General features: G+C 42.8%; 3 protein-coding genes across 5 annotated transcripts in view; 2 read left to right on the top strand and 1 right to left on the bottom strand.

The window, feature by feature from the left end:
* Nucleotides 1-9,339, top strand: part of Dlic (dynein light intermediate chain) — a 63,974-nt gene extending 54,635 nt beyond the window's left edge. Inside the window, exons 17-23 of one of the 3 annotated variants that reach the window (XM_086992865.1) lie at nucleotides 1,534-1,616; nucleotides 2,731-3,009; nucleotides 3,455-4,320; nucleotides 4,578-4,812; nucleotides 4,939-5,300; nucleotides 8,399-8,848; nucleotides 9,202-9,339. The gene's annotated coding sequence lies outside the window, so the exon portion shown is untranslated. Of the gene's footprint in view, nucleotides 1-1,533; nucleotides 1,617-2,730; nucleotides 3,010-3,454; nucleotides 4,321-4,577; nucleotides 4,813-4,938; nucleotides 5,301-8,398 lie in introns of all 3 variants that reach the window. The other 2 variants (XM_086992871.1, XM_086992861.1) reach the window with 2 other exon arrangements.
* Nucleotides 1-20,845, top strand: part of LOC147758369 (uncharacterized) — a 55,119-nt gene that overhangs the window by 15,690 nt on the left and 18,584 nt on the right. The window lies entirely within an intron of this gene.
* Nucleotides 1-20,845, bottom strand: part of tyn (trynity) — a 67,504-nt gene that overhangs the window by 33,796 nt on the left and 12,863 nt on the right. The window contains exon 2 of the mRNA XM_022788974.2: nucleotides 13,872-13,938. Coding sequence (XP_022644709.1) covers nucleotides 13,872-13,938 — 67 coding nt within the window. The remainder of the gene's footprint in view (nucleotides 1-13,871; nucleotides 13,939-20,845) is intronic.

Raw genomic sequence — 20,845 nt, 5'->3', positions numbered from 1 at the left:
GTTGCTACTGACGCCTCGACTTTTTTCGATCATCGCCGCTACTCCCAGACCCTGTACCTCTTTTTTGGTTAGAGCAGGCGCTGCTTCTGCTACTATTGCTCGAAAAGAATAGTTCCTTTTTCGTCTATTGCCGTTCCACGATAGGCTAGTCATTTGGGGAGCTTTGATTGCAGCAGAGTTAATCCCTCGGTCCCGTTCCTGGCGGCCGAAAAGGTTCTCTCGATTTGTTTGGCTGGTAGTAGCAATACATTTGTGTAGCGCTTGAAGCCTGAGGGCAACTTGATGCCGCGCACGCATAGAATAAGCAATGATTCATTGGCTACGCTAAGCTTTCTCTTCGAGTGAAAAGTTGCACGATCCTCAGGATAGAGAAACAACAACGGATTTCAGTAGCAGTAGCCACTGGTGGTTAAACCGATTGGAAAGAAGGACGGTACAACCATTTTTAGCCCATAGTTCTAACTGTGAAACGGGTGTCAGAGAGAATGGGAAGTCATTTCGGCTATTCGAAGAAGAACAACGGGCTGAGAACTACAACTACAGTTATGTGCTGTGCTTTCCGTCAACGAACCATTCGGTCAGGAATGAAATCAAGAGCGGATTTGTGTGCAATAGTCGTTGTTTTGCCAAAAGAAACCCGGTGGCCACTTATTCGTCCAGTTGCTGTCGTAAAATTTGCTTGACAACCGCTACTGACCCCCCGGCGCCTCGCGTTATTGCTACGCTATTCAAGGCTCATCGCTTGTTTTGCTTCTTTCCGTCTCCGATTAGAAATAAAAAGTGACATATTGAAGATTGGTTAGCCATGTTTACGTCGACTTTTATGCATACATATATACATCATCTAGGTGAACGTTCGGTGCTGTGATAGAGACGATTTATATGAGCGAAAACGAGGAGTGGGAACGAGAAGGGAGGACGGACAAAAAGTCAACAACGTTGGACTTTCACTGATGGCCGCTTCTGTAGAACCCGTTCCTGACGTTGGTTCATTTTTGCTTCAATAGTTTGATCCGCCGCTGCAAGAGTATATCTCGTAGCGGTCGTGGGCCCGCCGCAGCCCACGAACAAAGATGGAGTAAGCTTGTTTAAACGTGAATAGCCATATTGGCATTAACCGATAAGCTACTTTATTTATTATTATGTCCATTTTAGCTTGTCATTTACTTCAATGTTGTCGACGTTGTGTCAGCGAATTCGATTTAATGGCGCTTTCACTATATTTTTTTTACTATGCGCACCGGCGGTGTCCTGACCGCTAACATTCTCCGATTTTTCTAGTGGAAACCATTCACACGGGCCAAGTCATGCAGGCAAGATAAATTCACTTGATGGCCAAACTAGCGGAACTACACATTTCCTGGTTGCAATACTTATCGCGGACTGCGGGATATAAAGTCTCGTACTTAGTCTTTATACAGCTATAAATTTCAAGTTCATTTAGCCGGGTGTCTGCTAGGTAATGCCCTAACGTATACAAACGAAATAGTGTTAGCATATATTTATATATATTAGTCAATTTGTTTTTTTCAGAGGGCTAAAGCGGTTTAGCGTCACTATCTCCGCTACAGCTCCAGCTCCAGCGTTTATGGCGCTCTGTGTTCTGGACAGCAAGGGTAGCATATCTAAATAGAATGGACAACTTACGGTCACAATATTGTGTAGCTTTATGATACTGTAACATCGAACAAAAAACAAGTACATTATATTCACGTAAAGATGCAGTATATACAAGCATGACGCCGTCGAGCAAATGTCGTTGGATCTGGCAAAACAGGTAGATACTATTGGCTGGACGTTAGAGCTCCACTTGTAACTGTGAGGACATCGATAAGGTATCGCTCTGATTTTCCCTTAACTAACTTATTTTGCATAGCACACCCTAGTTACATTCGTATTCGGGCGCCATAACGGCCAACTGTGCTGAAATGGAAAGACGATGTGAATGGTCCGAAAAATCGAATAGCGCCCCCTTCACGCGCAAGACGCGCAGCTTTTGTAAAATTCATGACTAAAGCAATGAATGTCTGAGCTAAATAAAGTCAAACACACAAATATTACGACCTCAACTGCGGTCAGCCGTTATACTAGTCACAAGAAAAATAGGAGAAGAAAGAGCAAAAAGCAGATACTGGGGCAGGAGATGGGGATTAACGACAGTGGGCGCTTCATAAAAATAGCTTAACAACATCAAACAATAACCGACATACAACTTACAAACATTTGCATGCACATTTCAAAGAACAATCGGCTAAACAAGCCAACGACTTCGTTAGCTGACGATTCCTTTAGATAGCGATTGTTAAATTGCTTTATTTTCCCAGATTCTATGATGTATACATTACAATCTTTTTCATCGCTACGTGACAGTCAGCCGAGTTAGTAGCACATTATGTAGAAAAGGCTACGGTCACCAGTTGGGGTAACAAGGGGTTGCATACAGGGGTCAATAGCAGTTACAAGTCAGTCGAATTTATGGCTGCATTTATTGGCTATCACGCAAATCACCCTTTTTCGTCAGAGGTATTACAGGACAGACTGAAAAATGGAGCACGCATAGCAGCGAATAGATCCTCGCTGGCACACTCCCATGCAGGTACCATGTTGACGCTTGACAACAAGCTGGCACCCGCTTCTCCTTTGACTACAAGTGTGCTATGCCTTTCTCGAAAATGTCACATATACAATGACTCGCTAACTCAAGCGTAGATCGACTAACTTCATTCTCAGGAAATGGTAGCTTCGCGCTTGCCGTCGACGGGATCGCGCTGAGTCACTAGCCAAACGTCAGTGAAAATGACCGCACCGAACAGTCACCAGCTGTCAGAGGGAGTTCCAATTTCCGAGGCACTTTGGAACATTGTCGCCTATTGGCTATCATCTCGCAGCGAAACAACGGTTGACAAAGGACCAGAGCGAACGCAGAAGTGACGGCGCAAATGAGCCCCTCTTCAGCGAAAGTGTCGCCGCGCAGTGATGTGGCTGCCGCTGTAAACGCCTGCCGACCAGGTATTGTTTGTTTTTATCTACACGAAAAACTCCTTCTGCCTTCTAAAGTTCGATCGCCGCTTACGCCTGATTCCTTGCGGCATTATCTAGCCATGATGCGGTTATTCGTTACGCCACTGATGCCGTTAGCGGGAAGAACGATACCCCTTAAATTCCCTTCGTCGGAAGATCAGCGTCGGCGGGTCAGCCGGTTAAATAGTACTGGTTTGCTTCACGAGCTGCAAGGAAGCGCACGCTGACACTGTGCCCCAATATTAGTAACCGGGGAGAGTGCTCATATTTGAGTACACGTGAGCACAGGAAAGATCTACTTACATCAAAGCCAAGCTAGGGTTTTAGCACTCGGATGTTGTGTCCGTATTATATGATTTTATGGCACGAACACTAGCAAGAATTGAATTCAAGCCTCTATGTTATGATTTTCTGACAAAACGAATGCTTTCAGGTTATCTCGCCGACGTGAACGCATGTCCTTTCTTCCTTCGAGCTGTACAACGCTGACTATCTGTTTATTAAAAGAATAATAATGCCGAGTGATTTTGTTCTTTAAGAACGTGATGGGGTTACATCGCTACGAAAACAAAAGCGTTTCATATGAACAGCCAAATCGCCGAACATAGCAATTGTCAAGATTCATTTACTCGAAAACAAGAACATCCCGAAACCCAACCCATTCCATACTAATTGGGTATCATAATGGTCACTGATGGCGCGTTCGATGACAGGACAGTATACCTGCTTGCTTGCTTCCATTCGGGCTGCGTGCAAACACATTATTTTGTATATTTTGGCAACAGTAGCTGCGATTCGATTGACGTAACCCAGTCGCCACGTGTATTATTGGCCTTATTCACCCAAAGCTATCTCTCACCCATAATATAATCCAAGGACAACAGCAGCGGCTGTAGAAACAGTAATAACTACTGGGTATACATTCACACAGATAAGAATACACGTGACTGGCTGCCAGCGGCGGTAGATAAGTTAATTGACGCTTTCGTGGTTAGTCCTATTCTCTCGCTATTTCCAGCTCTGAGACGAACACTGCCCAGCTATGGCGATGTAGTTCTGTCAACGAGACACAATAGGTCAACAGGTAGAGCATCGTTGTAGATAGATATTATAATACATAGTACAGACAGGCGATCGATCGGCAAATAAACAAACCTGGTTGACGGTAGCGTTTAGCAGACCGCCATCGTTTTTGGCTCGACGCGAACGCACCAAATACAGTCACGCTGGCTACCATTCAGTTCCATAGCGGTATTCATAGTGGCCATGATGATCGCACACGTGCTGCCCGTATAATAGGTAGCTAGCTCACCTAGCGTTGTCTTCTGTACATGCGTGTTACAGTTAATTATGTTTAGTATATCTGTTGATGCTTATTCGAATGTAATCCTTCGCTCTCGCCTCGCGTTTTTACGTCTCGTGGCTCGCTATGTGTGACTTTTGTAGATCAGAAAATGAAGAAGGATACACTGTTTGGTAAACTAGACAAATCCCCTTTTTTTTTCCTCTTTTATCTTATCGGTTCACTCACAAACGAATCTGATTCTTTTTTCAAGGAGCTGCAAGCCCACCCTGAAAGAATCGTGTAGCATCGTATGTATATGTGCATATGTCTGCATGCGTTTACGTTTGCGGCAGGATGTATCAAACGTTCGAAGGAAAACTCGCCTGGTGGCGGAAAATTGCCTGCATTGATTTTTCAAGGTAGCAGCGACAGGATGCACGTGGCCCATGGCGAAGGGTACTGGCGTCAAACATCGCTCTCACTGGCATTCCGTGTCATTGTTATTGGTGATTCTGCTGACTTCACTATAGTTTACGATGAAAAGCATTTCATTTGATTTGCCATTTTCGCCATCTGGCCACTTGTAGCAAATCTAAAGTCGTAGTTTAAGATTATTTATTCATTGTCCACAGACACCCGAAACGAAGCGAAGCGGAAAAAGAGAGAGAGTTCTGAGTGGCCAGACTCGCGCCCGATCGCCTTTCCTTTCTGCCGTCAGCAGCGGCCTCCATTGAGCTGACTAAGTGACCCACTCAGCATGTCCGTCTGTCTTTCGGCCCGCTAAGCGACCCCGACAACCTCTGCGCTGGCATATCGAGACCTGAACAAAGCAAACTTGTCTGCGGTCGCCAGCAAGCAACTCCTGCAACAGTGCAGGCATCACTATCTCCACGGACCCACCAGACGGCGTCGCAGCAGCTTCAGACCAGAGACACCGGTCAGCCGGTCCCCCGATGAGCCGGCTGCCGTAACAGGGCGATGACAACTTCGATAAGTAAGCTCTGATTTCGTTTTCTCCCAGTTAAATCTGAACGCACGAAATAAGCTCCAACAACAGCGCCGACAACAAGGTGCTTTGGACAAGACAGCAATAGCACCGCAACATCAACTACTGATGCTGCTGCAACGACAGCAACTCTGGATCAGACGGGTTCGGTCGGCGTCCTAAGCGGCAGCGGTATGCATCGTTGCGTGCTCATCATCTCGTTTTTCCTCTAGCTGATACGTTCATTCTCTCGCCGGTGGCATTATATCATTGCATCGCTCCGCCATTCTGTTTCCGTAAATGACGTGCAGTCATTACGGCAAGAAACATTCTCATTCTGAAAGTTAGTTCAGACGATGCTATGATGTTTGGTAGCGGCCGATATCCCGTTCCATCAGTTGTCTTCTGGCTTCTGCTTCTCCTCACTGATGGGTCCTCTTGAGTCATGCTGACCTCAGTGAAAGCGACCCCAACTGATAGCCCCGACGTTCTTAGTTCTGCAGGATATTCCTAGCCAGATAGCTGTAGCTGGTTTAGTGCCCACCTTTGTCTCTAAGCAAACACAGTGGTCTGTCATTCCCACACGCACTCCATTGAGCAAATTTTCAAAGCTTTATCCAAACGGGATCGTGTCTGAAGGAAAATTCAAGTACAGGTCCTTCCAGTGGACTCCGCTATTGTGATATAACTTGCAGTTGAGATAATTTTGTGTACGACAGCGTTTTCCAACCTCGTTCTGAGCCAAAAAAAAAAAGATTATGAACATGGCCAACTGAAAGAGGCAGAATAGAACGATGTTGGTCTACAGTAATCGAAAGTGCGAAGGTTCTAGCTTAACGATGTTTCGTATTAGATACCAATTTTAATCCTGCCTGATAAATTACATTTGAGTGGCAATATTTTTTTTGCAGAAAATCATCTTGAATTTGAAGAAAAAATTGAGATTTTAATACTAATAGGTTGGTCTACCTTGATCTCGACCATATCGTCAAGGTCCCGAAGTAGGACAGCAGTAAGTTCGTTCTGAATTCTGGCAATGAATAGTTCACTCTGTAGGTAGTTCTTGGCAAAAGTAGTCGAATTCTGGATCGATGAGCCTCTTAGTTCAGTCATATGGATGGACCATTTCTATTATTCCAGTCAACCTACTTAGAGTCTGTACAAAACAATATCTGAAAGTACAAAATCTCTGCTAGACCATCCATGAATTATTTGTCATTTCAGCTACGGTATTTAAGCGGTTCGTCATATTTACCCGAAAATGCATCGAGTTCTTTGCTACAAATGATCCTGATCGTATTATCTTTGTCAGTGCTGCCGTTTCGACCACTCTTCTACAGGCAGCGCTACTATTATCGGTGCTTGTTATCTTCATTTGGCTCTGAGTCAGCAGAGTTTTAACTAACACGACCGTTTACTCAATGTGAACCCAGCGCTTAATAAATTCAAATATTTACAGATGGTCAGACATAAACAGGACAAAGGTATGACGCATGCGTATATCAGAATGACACTTTCGACAAGACGTAGGCAATCGAGAAAGCCCTCTTTCTCTCATTGGCTCAGTAACGACAACAGTCTGCTGCGCCACTGCTTCCTTCTAAATTACTCGAGTCAACTTTCTGCAGGACTTTAACGGCCAGAATTAAGGGGCAGTGTTGCTGATGTCGCCGACTGCATGCGTAATTCTTATCTGCCTTCAGGTCGCCTCAGAGCGGCGGTATGGTAGTACTACTAGTAATAGTAGTTTAGTATATATAGTTGCGTTGTTTTTATAAAGTTTGTTTTTTAGTTTCTAGTTAGCGTTGCTATTTCCTTTCATCTGTTCCGTCGCTATCATTATCTTCTTTTTCTTTCTACTTCCCGTTGACTTCGTCGTTTTTTGTCCCGTTTTCCACCGCATCTAATTTTGGGTTTGGTGATAGCCAGACCCCCGCCAGCAAGTGATACGCCTTATCTTTTTCGAGGTGTCACGGGTGCTGCCGCTAATGTAGCGTTTCTAATAACGCCGCCGCCACACCGCCGGCGCTGTGTAACAGACGCCAGTCTCTCTTGTCGTCAAGAAATATCCTTGTTTTCCTAGCAACACGGCTCCCACATTTCCTTACAGGCTGAGAGAGAGCGAAACGGAAGGGGGCACAGAAGGTGCCAATAAAACCCTTTAAAACGGTCGAAGTCGTCGCGTCCGAGAGTAAGGGAGGACAGCGTAGCGGTGACAGGTGTAGGATAGTTGTCGCCACAATTTAGCGAGAACGCGTCCATTCCTAGACGCGAGGTGCGACCATCGACGAGCATTGTGCAACAATAACAAAGTATGGCGCTGCGCCGCGGAGTATTCTGTACAGTGTCGTTTCTTCACCTATTGCCACGTGGCAATAGTGATAAGCGGTGGTTCGAAGCCGGTGCTGCTAATGCTAACGTGATTTGAGATATACGAGGTATATTTGTTTTGGCGGCTGAGCTGATCCTCGGCAAAATCAGCCTCTCGAAAAAGATAGCTAGCTATCTTTGTATTATCCTTTCGTGATAAGCTGGTTTTATGTTTCTTTAATTGTCCCTGCTTTTCCTAGTTTTTTTTTTTCTTATTACATATCGCAGTTACACGATTTTTTCTAGCACAGCAATAGCAGTAGCACGATACTTAAGCGAACATTATTGCGTGGGGCTAGAGTAAGTTCTTGTAAGGTTCTACGTGTCCAACCACTTCCCTGGGTGCTAGTTAGTGATAACTGATGGCCGGATCAGTTCCTTCGAATTATTATTTCTTGCCGTTACTTTGCCCTACAATCTATTTTGGAATAGTTTTTCAAACGTGCGTGATGATGATATTGTTGGTTACGGTAAACGGTGACAATCTTCGTCTTGCGCCAGTGCTTTGCTATTGCGTGCGTCAGCATCTTCATCGTTCGTCCGCTCGCCCGCTCCACAGTCCGTCGTGGTGACACGTCTGCAGCCCTCTGATCTGCTACAATATTTTGTACAAGAAAGCGGTACGCATAGACCAAAACACGAATGTAGTATATGTTCAATGAACAACGGCCAGTAGCAGCTACAGCTGGACGCTAAGCGTTGTCTGTCGTATTAACAATTGCTTCTTTTTTCGATAGTTGTTGATTTTTTTGTATTACAGGTTACCCTCTCTTGTCCGCGTGTCGATTTTCTCTCCTGCTGTCCATCTCGTAGAAAACACCAATTCGCTGCTGACGCAAACGCTGGCTACACAAAAAGGAGCTAGTTTAACTCTTACCAATATTGCGATTGGCCACAGCCGTTCAAGTACCCGAAGACGCTGGCAGCGTGAAATTTGCAACGTCGCGATAATTTTATCCCCAGAAAAAATAGAAGATTCTCTGTTCTACCATATCCGTTCGGAACCATATAGATAGATAAACCGGATTCATGGACCTGAATGTGCGTGTACCTGAATTCCTCGTTAGTTTTTGTTCCATGCTCTGATGAACGCTCTACAAAAGAAAAAAAAAACACTCCGACGCGACATGCACACCGTCAACGATTTACCTACATAGTCTGCTTTATACGCTGTATGCATGATGGATGTACGTACATGCATATAGGGGTTCTCTAGGGGACGAGATGGGTCTGTGTTTCTAGTCGCGCTCATCCGTCCATCTCTGATTTGTTTCAACTTCCTTTCATGGACAGCCCGTACATTTATACAGTAATTAGGATCGCTCCAAGATAGCGTGCTGTACACGAAAAGTTCAAACTACGATCCAGCATAATATGCTGCGTAATTGTCCCTCGTAATTCCCTCGAAATGCGAAACTAAAAGGTTTTTGCATCGTTGTCTGTATTGTTTTAGCAATATTTTACTGAACCTGTTATAGAGAAAACACTTCCATGCCGTAATCGTATTTTAACCACGTCATATAAGTACGTTTTGTTTCAGAAGTCGAGAAGAAGCTGTTTTCGAACCTGCACAACTCCCCAATCAGTGGGTCTTCACAAATAATCTTACACTAGGACCGCATTTTTCATACGGCATATACTTAATGTAAAATAAAGCATTCCAACAAAGGCTTTTGTACGTTATCGATGCAGTCTTTGAGTCGCTATTCAGGTTTCAATCGAATTTGATCTTTACGTTGTAGAATAGTATTCATGTGTGGCGCATTTTGGCCTATCCATTGTGCCTAAATACCAGTCGCCGAAGTACTGTTGTCCTGCTATTAGTAAATTGCAGGCCAAATACGCTTTTAGCAAGAGACTGCGTTAGGTTGGCGCTCTTCGCAATATTTACATTAAAATTAGACAACAAAATAACGCCTATGTTACTCTTTACAGCGGCCTCATTCTATACATTTCATGCGTAAACCCAAACTTATCAATATGGTTTCCTTCTATTGCAATTGCCTAGTTTATAGAACTACATTTCAAGACCTAAATTGAAACAGCAACAGTTGAATCTCCTGTACTCCAAATTTGTTCTTCTTCTTCATAATAATAATAATAATTCAGCAGTGACGATGAGTCCTCTCAACCGCTGCTAGGCCATTGAATAGTTAGACCTAATTTGTCAGCCTTCATCATGACCACAGCGTTGGAAAAAGCATCCGCGCTAGCAACAATGACAATTATCGTCATTGGTTGGTAATTCCTATTTCAATTCCCGCTTTTTTTGTGTTGCTGCTACCGCCAATGGCGAAGGTGGTGTTACAGTGGGTGGGTACTTTTTCGGGCTTGGAAAACGCAAACGCTGACGACATAACAGCATCTATACGCTTATGGCAACGTAATCAGAAAGAGACGCCACAAAAACAACAACAACGAGTATAGTCGCGTTAGCAGCGTCACTAAAAACGTAAAGAAACAAACTCTTGACAAAGCGCTAGTGTGGCAGGGCAGTAGTGGGGAAGAGCTGAATCTTCTGCACTCAACGGGCTGCCAGCTGTACAAACTGCATAATCAGCAGTAGCAGCATTTTACCTTTGGAACTGTTTGATGTCGCCCCTTCGTTTCTATTGCTGTAGTCCTAGTAGTTGTAATGGCGGTTGTGGTAGGAGCTGCAGCAGGAGAAACGCCCGAAGTAGACAACTCGATTGACTATTATGGCAACTTTTGTTAACTACTGCTATGAACAACTATCAGTCGTGAAGTTACTGTCATCGGTGAGGCTTCTCTGCTCCTTTTTATCAAGGTTCCATGTATTTGTTGTCCTGTTCGCATTTGTCCGTTAGATGGGCAGCAGTGCACAGATAGTGGCAGATCTGCAACGGAGGAAACGCTCACGTTGGCGTGAAGGCTGCTGCGCCTGCATATAGAAGTAGCCGCGCGGTGGGAAGATCTGTTTCGATGTTTACGTCACGTCCGACGACTAACCAGTCGGGCGCCGACGACTAGCCGTGAGGGAGAAACTGTCGGCTGTTTGCTTCTCGATTTTCCCCTAATTGGCAACGTTTTTTCCACACCTTCTAAAATAGACTTCTTAATTATATGTGTTGGCCACATCTGCTTTTAGGCCACGGGCTTCATACAGCTGCTTCCAGAAGCGGCAGCAGGCACCGACAGCGATATCTACTATAGCAATATATGTATTATAAAGGAAGAATGGCAAGAGTTGACGCTAGCGAATTTGATTAGATAATGGTCATTTCATTGGCCATGCCAAAGATGTTGTTGTTATTACGTTCCTCTACAAACGCTCAGTGTTGTCGCTTTTTCGGACTCTTTGGACACTTTAAGACAGTCCGGATAGAATAGAATAGTACAGGCGATAATGCTAACGAATCGCAGAGGAAGAGGGGATTCCATGATCTTATGTTCGCTGCCGAAGAACGAACAAACTGCAAACAAAAAGGTAAAGCAGACTGGTGATAGCAGCAGCAGCAACAGCAACAAACGAATCACGAGAAAAGTCAGCTATATTACTTACTAGTTCTCCATCACTGAAGAATATTTCAATGTTTCAACGCTAACGATAATACACAAATAGACAGCTATGGCTGGAAAAAGCCAATGAATGTTTAATGGAGAGTAAAGCCGATAGATAAGAGTCTGATAACGGGCAGTATAACTGGCTTATCAGCGTCAATTGCTATATCATATTCCTAACACCATTCAGGTTAGCTATCCGTACAGATTAATATCTATACTACAAAGACTAGCGGGTTTCGCCCGCGCCGCTTTTGTTATTAATTATATTTTACTTTGCCTGTAAAAGGGTAAGGGACTAATTATATTTATGACAAGGATAACGTTGAATAAAAATCATAATTGTTAGTGATCAGGCTATAAAACTGATAAATATAAAACCTAACAGCTTTTTCTATAATATAGCTTCAACACAGTTTTTCGACCAACACACTTCTTATAACAGTAGAAATAATCTAAATGGCCAACTCTGAAAAATCTTTAGTGGTATAATAAGAGAAAAAAAAAATATATATATATATATATATGTGTGTATGGTATAGGGTGATTTAGGTTAAATGGCACATTTTAGCAACATAGCAGAGAGTCTCTAGGCTAGAAAGTAGATAGACTAATAGATAATAGGAAACAGTAAAAGGTTTGATTGATCCGTTATAATCGAATTTGGTATCGCTGACACTCGTTACGAATCGTATCAAAAAATAAAGATAGGTTCTCGTGAAAAAAAAAAAAGTGAATTTTGCTTAATGGACAAACATCAACCATAATCTTGAGCAACACTCTGCGGTGACGGGAGCCATTGCTCCGAACGGTCATCCATTATCATTGCAGTTTAGGCTTTATCTTGCTCGACCGCAACCATTTCGAGTGCCCATCAATTTCTGGCTCTTTAGATTTTTAAGACACTGGTACGGTAGCCATGAGGTGCACGCTTTCGGCTTCGTAGTCACGCATTTTTCACATCTGTTCTCCTAGCTTCGTATCGTACGAAACATCGCCTGTTTCTTGCTAGACCTCGAACGACTTCTCATATCTGTCGATTATGCCCATTTGTTTTTTGCGCGCAATTCCATTTCATCTGTATCATTCGCACCTATACCGTTAACGCATCTCAGATTATCCGTACGTCACCTGCGCTCCCATTTTCGGAAGACCGCGCGTCAACAAATTTGTAACTTGCACTCGAATTTGCCATTGGATATAAAAGTTCTTCTCTTTGGAAGAAAAATGTTTTACGCTAAGTGCCTGATTCAAACTTGTGATTGCCTGTTAGCACCACTCTCGCTATTGCTGCAGCCATCTTTAGGATCTTATTTATGCAATTCGTTCAGGTTAATCGGCGCTGTTTATTGAACCTGTGACTCGTTGTGATGACTTGTTTGATGCTGATCCGAAAGGTTAAAGAAATCGTAGTGAGTACCATTTGCCAACGAGCTAGTCGAGAGTTCGAGGAGTTAGTAACCGCTAAAGAATTTGAACCCATAAGACTGTCACTGACTATTAAGATGCCCAAACGCGTCAGCCAGTTGGATCCTAGATGGCCAGCGGCTCAATGGGTTTGAATCGTTATGCAGAGATGCTGTGAATCTGCGCAAATTACACAGCTCCGCGATAACATGCCGCAGGTGGATGCTTGCTATCGATAAAACAGCATACACGGCCTAAGAAGCAGCCCCTAACACAAAACAAACGCAGCGACGACTCACAGACGATCCTCTAGGCTCGAATGTAACACCGATTTCTTGTGGATTCTGATAACACGTAAATACGCACATAAGTAAGAACAGTACTGAAAATATCTAAGTGGGTATAGGGCGATATACAAGTTTTCTTGATAAGAATTGCCTTACTAACGAAGTACTTGCACATACTGATTTTAGCAGGTCGTCCAAAACATCAAATAAAAGGGGGTTGGGGTCGCTTCATAGCAAAGGGGTGTAGGAAGAAATCAACCGCACATTGACGCTCGTCACAGCGACCCCAACTGTTTTGGCAGACTGACGGTACACGCAGTGGTACGATATGCGTCATTGAGTTAGAAAAGGCTAGCAGATCAAGTTCACGGTTGAACAAGTCTAAGAATGGTTCTATATAGACATATGTCGTTGCTGTCACTGGAACTTCGGTCGTCGGTTGAAAGTTCTGCTGATACAGAGAATCGCAAGCAGTGCGTGCGATTGCGCCGGATCGATGCGATACCATAGAAACGAAGAAGAGCAGACGCCAACTTGTGGCCGGTTATTATGTGTTAGACACCAGTGAGGTATGGGAAAAAAGAATTTAGAAAAATTTCTAGTTCTGGTTTGTCCGGTTCAGGGAATGGTTCCCCGATACCAAAATCATTGTTTGTGGCGCACAACGCTAAGGATCTCACGGGTGTAGCAAATGGCGAGGACGAACGTTGCGGTTCGAAGGACGATATCAAGGCGTGTACGGTCTATAAACGATGTCAGCGTCAACCAGTTGCTTGTTGCACAGTTTGGATCCTAAAACGCTTCATGACGACACTGTCTAGGCTATGTTAGCCGACTGATACACAGTACATCATAGACAGTATTGTTATTTTATCATTCACAATAAAACATATCTCTTTGTTTGGTGACAAAGCTCTAAAAATATCTATTCAAATGATCATCATCCGATTCGTGTTTCTGTTGAATTTGAACGTGTCATTCGATCTTCACTTACCGTTAATCCGCGATGTCGCTAGTGACAGCAGCAGTAGCAGCACTATGGCGTGCTGCGTCCGCGGCCACTGAAATTTACAAAGTAACCAAAATGAAGTCAAATGTTTTTAGATTCTTTATTTTATGCCCTATTTTCGCGCAGTTGTTTGTTACGCGACTTTGATCTTTATGTACGTTGCTTACTGCTGCCTTTCGTGAGCCAACTGCTATCCATGATAGATTTTTCACGTTATCGTTCTTAGTAAAGCTAAAAGTTTCTAAAAAGAAGATCGGTCACGAGCACAACTAAGAGTGCGGAGGAGATCTTCTTATGCACGTCAGAACTAGCCAACAAATCTTTTAGATTGTCAAAATCTATATCTGAGGCAATTGATTATGCTTCCGAGGAGACCTAATCGGTTTTCGGTTTCGAACCGACAACTCGACTGAAACACGGGCAGTATTTCGAAATTGGGCTGTAGCACTGGCTGAGAGTGAATGAACGTTTTCGCATAAACACATACATCAAAATTACTGTTATTTTTGCAATGAATAATTTGCCTTTGTTGCGGGGTTGTCCGCTACAGGAGTTCTTCGTCACAATGGACGGGAACAGCTAATCAAATATTGCTTATTCCCACAAAGACCGATGCTTTTTTAATAGATCAAAACAGAAATGTATAGAAAACTTTGCCATGCATATTTTATTAGAAATATATACATAGAAAGTTCTAGCAAACGATAAAATGGGCACGAAATTAAAAATAATTCTTTCTATACGCACGCTTATTTATTACCGTAGGTGCCTGCATCCAGAAATAGTGGTTATTTCTTGTTTTTGACGCTAAGAATAATATCTTCGTAACATACTGGCAACCTATCTGATTATGCCGCAGCGCGTTCCATTCCACATCACTTTCATGTGATAGAGTTGTAAACCTGTTCCGAATATCCATTTTAATTGTTAAAGAACCGTATAATCTCCTTCCCATATTTTAACCCGTATTGAAACCGCGGTTGCTACGAGTGGGTTTCATGAATAGCTCTGCCCAACCGTTTGCGCGCAGCTACCTTCCCCGCGTGCCGTTAAAGTCACCTGCAAGATGAAATACTTAAGAAGAACCCCTTTACTTTACTGAGGTTTGTTGATTTTTCTCTATCTAGTATTAAATGGCAAACTGAGCCAGCTTCCTTCAACCTTTTAATAGGTCGGTACTGCCCACAGAAACCGGTAGTTTCTGGTGGGGAAAATCGATCTACCGCCATAAAAAGCTGCTTTAATAAGAACACCTATTGAACGCTGGCGCGCTCACCGAATACACAAAAGAGGTAATTGTCTTCTGCGCGAGTTAGACGCTTTTTCCCTAACTCTGTTCTGGTTCGCCTGGCTCCTCTTTCTGTCGATGCAGAGTTTTAATAGTGTTTCGACGCTCACATAAATGCGGTTTTTGTACGACCACAACATCTGTGGGATTTAAGACGCAAACGTTAAAAACTCTTTTGTGAAAGATTTTGGTTGTTATCTAATGAATAGGTAACTGTCAGACGTGAGGACGGAGACAGGTAAAAAGGTGTATAGAAAGTCTATATAGAAACCAAAGACGCCGTCAGCGAGTTGAAAACCCGGGTCGACTACATCGCGACTAGTAGTACAGAACCGCTACCCCGAAGTGTGAGTCTCTTTGGATAACGGGAATTCACGTGAATCGCTCTTGACCTTCGACCGTTCCATCACCTGAATTCTGTTTGACTCGGTTGGCTTCTTTACAAAAAGTTTCGACCGCCGTTCCAATATGTTACTCCTGTGCCACCCATAACACAGGGCTGAAGTTTTGTGTAACATACATCTTTCGCTTATAGCTGAAGTCGTCCCCGCCATAACAACAATAACGCTAGCAGCTCCAGCATAACCAACGTCTCTCTCGCGGATTATGTCTGAAAGCCATCACTTCAAAACCTCGTTATCCTGTTTCGACTTCTGAGCCACGTTTGCCAATTCGGTTGTAGTTGACAACAATTTAAGACAGCGATGATGACGGGAGTAGCAATCATAATTCCGGAGTAAAATATATGTGAATGTCGTGACGTCGGCAAAAAACGGATACCCCTATTTTGTTAGAAAAGGATAACTATTTCTGAGTTGACAATAGCAAATGGCGTACGAGTGAATAGAGTAAAGTACGACGGAACATTGTGACGATGGGCAGCCCCGTGGCAATCCGACCATGGAGAAAGGTACAGAATTAAAATGAAAAGACGACAGAAGACGCTTTCAACAAGGTACTTTTTTGGCGAGTGCGTGAACCGTAAATTAGGCGAGTGGGCGGACGCCCGGCCGCTGCACAGGAGCTGCTCCGGCAGCCCCCCTCTACCAGATAGCTTTTCAACGTCGTTGTTCTATCCGTACGACCCGTTGATGCCTGACGATTTCTGACAGCCTATACAAAGCATATGGCAAATAGATACGACTTTGGCAGGCCATAAAGCAATCATCGGCTAAGTTGACTTGGCCCACCTATCACCACGACAGGCGAAAATATACCTTCCTTTATTACGGTTTTTTGCGGCCACCTCGCTTTGCAACCTCCGTAGCGTCCGAAAAAGTGTCGGTTATTACTGCAATATCATAAATATATATTGGAAAAAAAAACAAGCAACTAATCAAGAAGTTCAAGGCGTCTAGGTACAAACAAAACAAAAGTCTTCTCGATCCAGCTATGATAATTCAATGTGCTTTAATACACGATGATCCATTTCAATGCAATTCAAACATAACAATCTGGCGCGTGAAATTTATTCATAGTTCTTGCTTCACCGACGTGGAGGAAACAAAACTTCCAAAAGACGGACCAGTTTCATTCAGGCCCAGCAGCTATCCGCGGCTCTTATTATTAGATAGAACTTAAAAAATAGAGAACGAAATATAGAATCACAAAAGTGGACCTGTAGCTGTTTATGAAGGGGTTGGGGGCTGAATCCTGAATAAAGCGATTATTATTGTTGTCTCTGAGACAGTGATGGCCCAAGTGTTTTGTGACTCTGTCATCTCTTAGAGGTCAACGGTGGGAACGCAAGGCGAGTTACTGCAAGTGAGGATGTTCAAAGCTTGCAATTACTGCAGGTGACCAGACCGGGTCATTGGTACGCAGCGCTAACTAATGTAATCCATCGAAAGGTCGTACTCCCTTTGCGCGCTCCCTGGCCGCTCCTCGACAGCCTGGCATAACGTACGCGCAAAATAGTGATGTCATTTGAGGGATCTGTTACAATAAAAAATTGCTCTTCGCCAGTCGAGGTTAGGTTCAAATATTTTTCCTAGATCTTGTACCACCATGTTCTTCGCAGATAAAGAATAATATAACAAAATTAACATCGTTCATTAATTTACAATTGTTATTGAAGTTTTGTGATGTCAGCCCGTCGACCTGCGGCCTATGCCGATTAATTGATATTGACACAAACGATCGAACCCTTTTTCTACGGCCACGTCAGATTTCCAAAGTTCTTGTTTTACCACCAAACGAGACTCAACGACAATGAAAAGGTTGGAATGGCCATGATTCATCAGCTATTATACAGACAAGCGTTAGAAGAGGTGTGGGAACAAGTATCGTTTTGAACGTATAGCAGAGTGAAAGGATCGTACGAAGAGTTGCCAATCAGTGTTCGAGTGCTGCATAAACACAGCTTCCGTCCAACGGAACTTCGTAATGAACGAGCATTGAGAGTTACAATATTGAGCAGATCAAAGAAGAAGAGTGCTTAAATTAAGAATGCGATCTTCATCTATTCAGACATTATTATAAAAGATACAGTAAATCATTTTAATTCGCAATTTTCAACTTGCTCTTCAAGCGAACTATCCGCCTTCAGATCTTCTATTCACATAGCCAAACCCGCTGTCACATCTGTATTTGCTAAAATCGTATTTGTTTACATCTTGAATGGGATCTTTGTTTTTTTTTACTGTATACTACGTATAGAACGTACCATTTATGTTAGTTTTCCTGAGGTCAGGTAGTCGCTTCCCAAAGAGATATCACGAACAGACTCACACGAATTATATGTTAAGCTCTGTTTGGCCTCAAACCTCGATATCATTTCATTCAATTGATACTTCGACTTTTGCTGTATCTAACAAAGGTCGTGATCCAAAACGCGATTAATATACCTGCGAAAACCGTATTTGCAGATATGTCGCGGATCACTGAGGCGACAACCGCTCAGTGCGCTGTAAAAGATGTAAATTAAATAGTGGCCTTGGCCTAAATATCGTAGGAATCCTTCAGAGCTGCACTGTCGACAGGATAGACCAAAAATTTTATGGTCTACAAATATTGAAGGTGTTCGATGAAGCAGTTGATGCTGCACGAACATAGGTAAAGTACTACAGCAGGTTAAATAGTTATCACCTATATAACCCGCATACGTACATAAATCACCACGTAAATCTAAAATATCGTTTCGTTTCACCCGTTCACGGAACATACATTCTCTATAGTCCTATTCCCATCCTGGAAATATACTGAAATATATACTGAATATTAGTACGTTTATAATTTCTGTAAAAGTTCTGTTTATCTCCGCTGACGAGCCTCTACGAACTTTTATAGGCTGGCAACGTAAGATTATGGGAATATAATTTATGTTTTTTTTTTCCCATAATTTTGTTATCCACGATTTCGTGCTTCTGGCGTTCCCACATTTGATTTTGTCCGGGACGAGGATAATGATGACGATGACGATTCTTCGGCGCGATAGTCTACTACCATTGGTTTACCAGACATGGGTTAACTTAAACAGGCTGTCAGGAAGCTCTTTGCGACGGTCTTTTCTCGCTTGCACTGAGCTGCTGGAGAAGGTAGGCGATGGCCCTAATTGGAAGATACCAGCAAGTTAACTTTTTACGTTTCTCATATAACAGGGTGCTAATATTTATAGCGTCCGTATTAGACGTTTAGTATAACTGCAGTGAACCGTTTTGACAATATTTAAAATTAATTCTGCATAAATATTTGTGATTTTAAAATATTATCTTATATATATTCCAGCAGAAATACCTCATTAGTTATGAAAATTCAGCTGATTGAAACACTTCATTACCGTGGCTGTGTTTACTTCTATCTAACATTCGCAGAAGATTTTCTTCTGTCATAAACTCGTTATAAATTGAATTCGTAATACATTTCGTTGTGCGGTCAACGGAGTCGTGTATCGAGCTGAGGTTTCAAAGGACGCTCCTACCTTCAGCTAGAATCAAGCTACAAAATATATATCCCGCGTATGGTAAACATCGATAAGCTCAGAGATTACAACTTGCACAGATCTGAAGGATACATCTCGCTGCGATAGACTATGGCGAGAATATCAAACAGCTCATGAATTGGCCGAGAAGGTAAACTACGCTCATGTAACTTAATGAAGTTTACTTAAGAGGAATTGGGAACGAGTGAAGAGGATAAATAGGTTCGGTTTCTTATTGTTTTTCAACTTGTCGCTTATCACTGAGCCACAATGGAAAAAATCCCTTCACAGAATTGCTACACAAATTCTAGGCAGTCCTACACAGGTTACAAGAAGTGGTATCTTCATCACAATTTTAAGTAGATGAGATTATGGTTGACTCCAGGAGATATATCTAGACACAGAGTCAGGTCAGATATCTATTCAAAAAGGACTTGCGTCTAATGCAACCGAGACGGTTTTACGCACTGGAAAAATTCTTGAGAGAATAAAGCAAAGATCGCCATATGGTCCAATGATATTGTGTAAGCGAAATTGTAATAACGGAAGGATTCAATGGATCGGGCAAGCCCACCCTTTTCCGCGAAAATACCAGCTCATGCCACGTCTTTAAAGCTACTTTGCAGAAGCTTGCGCGTGGGGCTCATCTGCGTCCATCGTAAACCCATGAACGGACCTATCTCTTGGCAAATCGGGTTTGTAACAGTACTATAGTCAGGAAAAAATATCTCAAAAATCTAGCTAGATAAGTTTTCTAGCACCAAACTTGAAAAGTTTCTTGAACACGCTATTATTGAATAATTCTGAGTCGGCAAGAGCTAGCGAGGCGGCGAATACATAACAAATAATCTTAAGCATACTTTGGGTAAAATAGAGTAGTAGGATAGTGGAGTAAAATAAACGAGAACCTACAGACCGTGCTTTCTGATTAACATAGGATGAAAGAAGATTATGATGCCTAATGTCAGCGAATCTTATTTGTACAATCCTGTATTTGTTTGCAGTCCATCTCATTTGGGAACTTCTGTGTTGAGGGCAGTCGAAGGTAGGCAATATCTACAACTATTCTTATATATAAGCTGTATAGACATATCCTAGCGAATAAGTACCGTTTCGGTCCTCAAGCAGACCTACAAAAGGACTCAGTTTCACAATGGAAAGAAAGAAATTGCCATACAAATTTTCGGTTTAGAATGTGGCTGAACATTAAAAGATGGCTGGGAATGAGCAGGAAGTCAACACTCGCGCCACTTGAACGCAGTCCATTTAATTTCGACTAAATACTGGAAGTCTAAACATTTGCTATTAAAAAAATTTGTTTTTAACAGAAACGTCCTACTACTGCATTCCCGTTCTACTGACTTAAAAAAGGCGACTGACAGGGTCTGAACATCCTAGGCATAGCTAAAAACATCACCATTTTTCCTGCATTACACATATCGTTAGAAATGTCCAGCTGGTATGGTGAAGGTACCACGTGGGAAGAAACTTGTACTATAGGATATTACATTGACTAGGTGTGAACCATACACTTCTATCGCCACTCTAGGCAGCTAGCTGGTTCGGCCAGTTACACTCGTAACTTATAACTTAGTCGCGCAACAAAACCAGAAAAGGTAGAGCGAAGCCAGTAGCACGTTTCTACTAGCTACGAAATGTATATATATATGTATATATAGAGGTTCGATAGAAACTTCAAATCGCGTACAAATTAGTGCACAAAAGTAACCAATACGGTAGAGTTCCGTTAAC

This window comes from Varroa destructor, unplaced genomic scaffold (assembly GCF_002443255.2).
Source record: "Varroa destructor unplaced genomic scaffold, Vdes_3.0 BEIS01000001.1, whole genome shotgun sequence".
NCBI classification, from domain to species: Eukaryota; Metazoa; Arthropoda; class Arachnida; order Mesostigmata; family Varroidae; genus Varroa; species Varroa destructor.
The sequence above is the reverse complement of the archived record's forward strand: the minus strand, read 5'-3'. Positions and strand labels throughout refer to the sequence as shown.